Genomic DNA, 7,260 nt, shown 5'->3' with positions numbered 1-7,260 from the left:
GTCTGTTGCCGCGCCGGTCCCCCAAAGCCTATTCCTGATTGCAGCGCCTCTCTGCCGCTACTGCGAGCTGCGCCTCTGTCTCCGCTGCCACTGCCTATGATTTTCTTATAGAGTTAAATTCACATACTCCACTGGTCACTTGTTAACACATATTAGTCACAATGCATGTTCTATAAAGGACTTTCAGAAACCTCTGCCAGGGTTAAAAGTATAAGTGCATAGTGTAGGGTTTCCACATGAGCTCATGTTGTTTGTCTTCCTTGGAGGGGTGGGGCAGAAATAGTACTGAGTGGAGGATGGGAAGCGTTAATCTAATCAATCTTTATCAATAGAAACTGGGAGTCAAATATCAGGGTAAGATCCTGAAAGATCAGAGAAGCAGGGAGCAGCCTCTAGACACTTCCTACCTCTTCCGTTCCTCCATCCAGAAGGGCTGAGATTCTCTCTCACCTCTGCCTTAGTACTTCCTGTCTCCGCTCTGTCTACAGTCTTCCAACCTCTATGTCAGCTAGTGGCTATCTCTGCCCTCTAACCCCGAGCAAGCTTTATTTGTCAGAACACAATCAAAATATCACACAAGGATGAGTTAAGGGAGTCCTGAGATTTTATTAACAATATAATATTCTGAATGTTTTATTTGAAAAGTTACAAGCATGTTATGGTGTTATTTATCATTACTGATAATTAGTTCTAGGGGTGTGTATATGCAGCTTTACTATATTGTTCACTGTACTATTTTAACTTTTCCCAAATAGTGACAAAGAACCATAACAGTTTGGGCTTCCGGTACTCTTAGTCAAGTTGAAGTCAAATTGTCTACTTATTTAAAGAGTCTGATATGGAATAATATCCAAGGGAATTCTCTGTAAACAATTATTAGCATTATTGGTACTTTTAAAAGCATCAAATTGTCCTAGACAGTCACTTTGCTTCCTCCTCCCACTGCACTGCAGTTAGTAAGCAGCTTCCCCTTTTGCTGCCATCTCTTTTTGTCTGCTGATTCTTAAAGAAATGACAATACAGTTTGAGAAGGGATCCCAGATGTAAACATTCTTTTCCTCATTTATCAATCACAAGTAAAACAGTGAATAAAAACCCTTACTTGGAGACCAATGGTTTGATTTGTTTCCAGGATTCTTTGAAATGTAGGGTAGATAGGGCACTTAGTTTTCTTCTGTCTTTTTAAGGTTTTATGTGGCTATTTTACATTTCTGCTTTTCCTTGATATTTTTATCCCGACCAGTGATGAGAGGCAGTTGAAGGAACTGTAGACATACACACACATCATATGTGTCTGCTTCTTTGTTTATCAGTTTTTTTTTTTTTTGGTTTTTTGAGACAGGGTTTCTCTGTGGCTTTGGAGCCTGTCCTGGAACTAGCTCTGTAGACCAGGCTGGTCTCGAACTCACAGAGATCCGCCTGCCTCTGCCTCGCGAGTGCTGGGATTAAAGGTGTGCGCCACCACCGCCCGGCCTGTTTATCAGTTCTTATTCATCATTAAGACTACTCACTCATACTATGTCATAGCCACTGTGTACAGTGGAGGGACCAGAACCTTGAAGATGGAGAAGGCTAGTGAATCCTGGGCCTACTGCTTGTCATCTACTACTGTATGGAGTTGGACTCATTCCTTAACTCTTAGCCTCAACATTCTCTATAAATTATGGAATAGCTGTAGTTAATACTGTTTATTACTGTTTTAGTTATTAATTATTATTGATTTGGGTGATGCTGGCTCTACTTCAAACCTAGATCCCCAGGCCCATTATTACACATTTTATAAAGTTGTGAGAATCAAATTGGCTTGTCTATGAAAACACCCACATAAAGTACCTCAGATAGTAGCTGGCTCTTGGAAAATGCATGTTCTTTTTTTTTATTTACTGCTAGAGAATATGGGAAGTGCTGGAAAGAGAGTAGGGGGGCATTGAAGAGATTCCTGAGACATAGATGAGGGTGTGAATTCCAAAGTTTTAAAGGCAAAGGGTTGTAATTTAAAAAGCAGCGTGAGAGGAAGAAGCCACGCAACAGAGTTCATGTGGAGTTTTTTGGTTTTTTTTTTTTTTTTAATTGGGAAAGGGAATGGAAAAAGGGGGAAGGAAGGAGGAGACTGGCCTCTGGAGACAGGAGCAGCAGAAGAGAGAAGAGAGTAGCAGAGAAAAAGAGGTGGGAGAGAGACAGTAGAGAAGCAGAGAGAGAGAGAGAGAGAGAGAGGAGGTGAAGGCCAGGGAAGGTAGTGAATGTGCACAGGAGGGATTTTAGTGGCTGCAGCTGAAGGTGTATCCTGTCAGGACCCAAGGGCAGGCCCTGGTACAGATGCCTGAGCACTAACAAAAGGCATTTCAGAACTTTGTTTGTTAGTTACCTTTCTCGACAGATGCAACTTAAGGGAGGAAGTTGTTGTCCCCCCTCCTGCCCCCCCCCCCCGCCAGTTTCACAGAGTCAGTCCTGCTTGCTGGCCCAGAGCATGGTGGTGGACGCTTTGGGGGACAGTCTCCTTCATTTGTAGGTAGGCGGGCAGCAGAGGAAGGACCACACCACAGGTGTTCTTAGAGGAATTCTCTACTCACTCATTTCTTCCGGCTGTGTCTCCCTCCTACCCTGCACATCCCAACATTGTCATTCTAAGTCTAGTAAGAAATGAGTCCATTAAGTCTTCATAATCTTACTGTTTCTGGAAATAATATCCCAGGCACACTCAGAACGTCTCTAATGCCCCAGGAATTTATTAATCTTATTAAATTTGAACTTAGAATCAATTATCATGAATATCTTGTGAGAACTTCTTTTTTAACGTGAGGGGTGAGGGTGGGGTGGGGGTTTAAACAGCTGTGACTTGAGAAAGGCAAAGCCAAGCAGTACCTTCAGTTTTAGCTTGTCAATCATGTTTTCTAGTATGGGAGGGAGCCCATCATGGGCACCTTAGTGCTTCTACCTAGGCGGCAAAGACCTGAGAAGCTGGTGTAGGAGGAAGCCGAGAGGCATGGCCATGTGAGAGATGCATGTGCTTGCAGGGTGTTCAGGAGCTCTCTGTCTCAGCTTGTATTATGTACTTGGATATTTCATGGATTCTTTCTCTGAAGTGGTGAAGATAGACTGTAATTTAATTTTGAAAAAAATCTAAATTCACAGAAAGGGTCCTTTATCTTCTCTAGAGACACGATTATGCCTTTCAAGCTGCAATAAAGATAAAGGTCTAGCAGACCCGGAATATTCTGTCCTGAACGAGAAATCGGATCACACTGTGCATAATAAGCCAGCAAGAAATGTCTGTATAGATTTTAGGAAAATGCTAGCAGCTTATATTAAAGACTGAGTTAACCCTCCATTAACTAGAAGATAAATTATTGGGATACTACTCAATAAACTCTTGATCAACTTAGTTTTCCCCGGGGCTATTTTGTTCTAAATGTATTTACTTTCTCTAACTTCTGTTAATAATTTTTCAGAAATGATATTTGCTTGCACAAATAATTTTTAGTATAAATCAGATAAACAGTTGGGGTTAAGTTGGGAGAAAAGCGTGTTTAGAGAATTTCCCAGTGCTGAAAGTACATTCTGGAAGGTGGCTTTCTATTTTTGGAGGTGTTAAAGCTAGTATCTCCTTATAAATGCATTATTGTAAAAATTGTTTTTGCATCATGTCATTTGCTTAATTCTGCAATGGTAAATTAGGATGTAGGAGAGTTTTTATTCTGCCACATACTGGAATTTTATTATAGTTTCTACAGGGCATCTGTCATTTATTTATGTTTAGAGGTAATTCTTATAGCTTAGAAAGTGTATTGACTACTGTTAAGAACTGAAGGGTTTTTTTTTGCATGTGTATGTGGTGTATCACATGTGTACATGTGAACATGTGTGTGCACCTGTGTGTCTGTGCACATAGAGGGCAGAGGTTGACATCCCTTGATCCCATGCCTTTTTCAATTGTTTATCTATGTGGTAGGGTCTCTTCAACTCAGAGCTTGCAGATTTGGCTAGGTTAACTAGCTAGCTTGTTCTGGGGATCCCCTGCTCCTCGCTATCCAGCCTCATGTCAGTGGTGGAGGTTAAAATTGTCACCTCCTTGGCTCTGTAGATCTTCAGAGAATGTGTGTTTCGTTTTGTCATAGATAGAGTTGCTGACAGTGTTTTGAAACATTCTTTATGAAAGTACTTTTAATCCTGGCAGCAGAACACAAATCTTAGGAAGTGGTACTTGGAGTTGATAACTCACTGCGACCATGTGGGAACAGTTTTCTCAGAGCAGAGCAGGCCATGGGAGCGGAATTACATGGGAAGTGGCCCTCTGTGTTTTTTTGTGTGTCTATTTGTCGGATGACTAGTGTAATAAATACTTAAAACTACCAGAAAGTCAGGAGTGGGTTCCTTACTTGTGTGCTTATTACTTAATTGACACTGGCTTGGATTTATTTTGAAGGATTTGTATACATCAATGGCAGAATCATCCAGTGATTCAGACCACTTCCGCTATCATAACCGATTGAGTCGATGGGCAACCAAGTCAGTTCACAGGGAAACTGGAAGTCATCCTACAGTAGATGTCACCGCGAAGGTAAACACTATCACCAGTACTTTACAGGTTAGTTTGACAGTAGTTACATTTGATAGATTTTAAGTAGTCTGAGCTGTGTAATGGTTACAGCCAGTATATCCTTCTGTTTTAGTATTGTAATAAATGACTCTCAAGTGAATGCCTCAAAACAACCAAGTTTATTATCTCACAGTTCTGTAGGTCAGAAGAAAGAAAATTCTCTTCCTTTGTCCTTTGTAGCTGCTCATGTATCTTGTCTTGAAATTTCCTCAAAGCCATGGTGGTTCTTCCAACTGTTGCATTTGGCTGGCTATGTCCTTCTTTCTGACTTCCTTTTCTGTTTTTCGCTGGTTGTTTTTCTGGTTCTAACCCAAGGCCTTGCACATACTATGCAAGTGCACTCTCTCCCGCTGAGCCACAGTGCCGGCCACTCTTCCTCTTTTAAGGACATTTGTGACTTTAGCTTGTCCTCTCAGTAATTCAGGAGAAACTCCACTCTAGGTCATGTCTCCAGAATCCCTTTTGACATATAAGTTACGTAGGCAGAGTTCTATCAACTAGGAGTCAGAAATTGATGAGGATCATTAGTCTGGTTACCATGGTGATGATACCTGAACTATGTAATAGGTTGTTGAGAATGTTTTAGGATAAAACTGTATTCGCCAGTAAAAAACTGTGGGAGTAAAAGTGGTATCGATGTTTAGCTTCCTGTGCCCTTGTGCCCACGACAGTGTGGGGAAGCAGATTATCGGCGGATGACTAATACGTATAGAGATGCCGTTTTGGTTTTGAACGTAACTTCTGACAAGTGTTTGGAAGTCTGAGTGGGAGCAGCATGATGCTTTCCTTAGGAAGAGCTTGGAAAGGGCAGCCAATGTGGGAAACAAACCCAGCAGGAATTATTTCCAGCTGATTCATCCCTTGCTTTTGACTTAGCCATTAAAACAGGATATTTGGCTTTGAATTGCTCTGGGTTAGTATGCTTGATGGGAAGAGAGTAATTGTTGGAGGAATAATAATTTTGCATAAGAGTAATAATACCTGTTCCTTGTGAATTTATTTACGCTTATGTAACAATGGGATTTTAGAGTCTGAATCCTTCTACCTTTCGGCCAAAGAGACACATTGGCAAGTAGGCATATTCAAACGAAATTACTCTATTAATCTCTTATGTAAAACTAAGCATATTTAGGCAGAAATTTATGTTTAGGTTAGAAATAATTTTGTTTCTTAAGAGATTAGAGGACACATTTTCTCTTTCTTAATCCAGTTCTGTAGTGAGGAATTAACTGGAGTACAATAGACCTACTGACTCACTTTCTTTACATACCTGAGCTCATTGCAGCTTCATGATTCCTTTCTGCTCTTTTTCTTTTTCCTTCCCCCCTCTCCATTCTTCCTCCCTATCCCCACCTCTCTCTCCCTACCCCTACTTCTCTCCCTTTCTCCCTTCCCTTTCTTATACTATTCTCTTATACTTACACCATGTTCTTGTGGCATAGCCCATCCTGCCCGTTTGCTGTGCACATGATCCTCTTCCCTAAGTCTTGATGCTCCAGGTTGCTTTGCTCTAAGAACAATGTGAAGTGCAAAGTGTACTCATTTCTGAAGAGGATTCTTTTCAATTTGTGGTTTTGTTACCAACTTATTAGGGGACCTTGGATAAGGACTTGTAAATTACATGCTTCAAATACATAAATTGCAGTATTGTAGCGATTTGATGTATATGAAGGATGTTGCTATCCAAGTTACCTGGCATATATTGTAGTTTTTATAAAGTGTTTTTTACAAAATGTTGATTTCAGTTCTTTGACAATGCCAAAATTGGGATGATTATTTTCTTTCTCCAGGATACCAGTCGGAACCTTCGACAAGTGGATGAGATGCTTGGGCGATACCGAGACTATAGCATTGGCCAGGCGGGTGCTATTGAGCAGGTGAGGGTGTTTTTGTTTGCACTGTTTACTTATTTTATGGAAATGCATATGTCAGGGAAGGGAATATAAGTAAGATGGTGTGAATAAGCACACATTTAAAACTACCTTCCTGATTTCAGTTTAAATTTAGTAAAAGAACTCAGATTTTCAACTTGGGTTCAACTTAGTTTGAAAGATTTAGTCACAGAAGGGAGAACTCAGAACAGGAAGTAAACAGAGCAGCTAAAGTTGGGCCACAAATACTCATAAAAGGCTGGAATTTTGAGGATGTTTTGTTTTAAAATTACACATGTTCATTACCGTTATTATTTTTTAAGATTTAATTATGTTTATGAGTGTTTTATCTGCATGTGTGTATGTGTACCACATGCATACATGACCTGTAAAGTCCACAAGAGGGCATCATACTACCCGGAGCTGGAGTCACAGGCAGTTATGAGCCTCCTGATGTGGATGCTGGGAATTGAACTTAGCTCCTCTGTTACAGCCTCAAGTGCTCTTAAGACGGAGCCATCTCTTCAGCCCTATGTTCATTATTTTATAAAGTAAAACTTTCAAAGTTCCTGTAAGTTCCACTGCATAGAGGAAACGCTTTTGATAATTTCTTGTTGATCCAGATACTTTGTACTTTTATGTCCGTATATCTAACGTCTTTAAGAAGTAGGACAGTGCAACATAGGCAGGTGATTTCGTTCTGCTGCTGTCCACACAACTTTGTGTGGGTGCGCCTCTGTGATGGTCAGGTTTAATTGTCAACTAGATACAGCTGGAGTCACCTAGGAAGAG

The 7,260-nt window shown here is 40.7% G+C and overlaps 1 protein-coding gene across 1 annotated transcript in view; it reads left to right on the top strand.

Moving 5' to 3' along the window:
* Cep128 (centrosomal protein 128) overlaps positions 1 to 7,260 on the top strand; it is a 367,524-nt gene that overhangs the window by 22,487 nt on the left and 337,777 nt on the right. Inside the window, exons 3-4 of the mRNA XM_013346846.1 lie at positions 4,424 to 4,585; positions 6,388 to 6,474. Of these exons, the coding sequence (XP_013202300.1) occupies positions 4,439 to 4,585; positions 6,388 to 6,474 (234 nt within the window). The 5' untranslated portion in view covers positions 4,424 to 4,438. The remainder of the gene's footprint in view (positions 1 to 4,423; positions 4,586 to 6,387; positions 6,475 to 7,260) is intronic.

Source organism: Microtus ochrogaster, chromosome 1 (assembly GCF_000317375.1).
Source record: "Microtus ochrogaster isolate Prairie Vole_2 chromosome 1, MicOch1.0, whole genome shotgun sequence".
In the NCBI taxonomy this organism is placed as follows: Eukaryota; Metazoa; Chordata; class Mammalia; order Rodentia; family Cricetidae; genus Microtus; species Microtus ochrogaster.
Note: the sequence above shows the minus strand (reverse complement) of the source record. Positions and strands in the feature narration are given on the sequence as shown.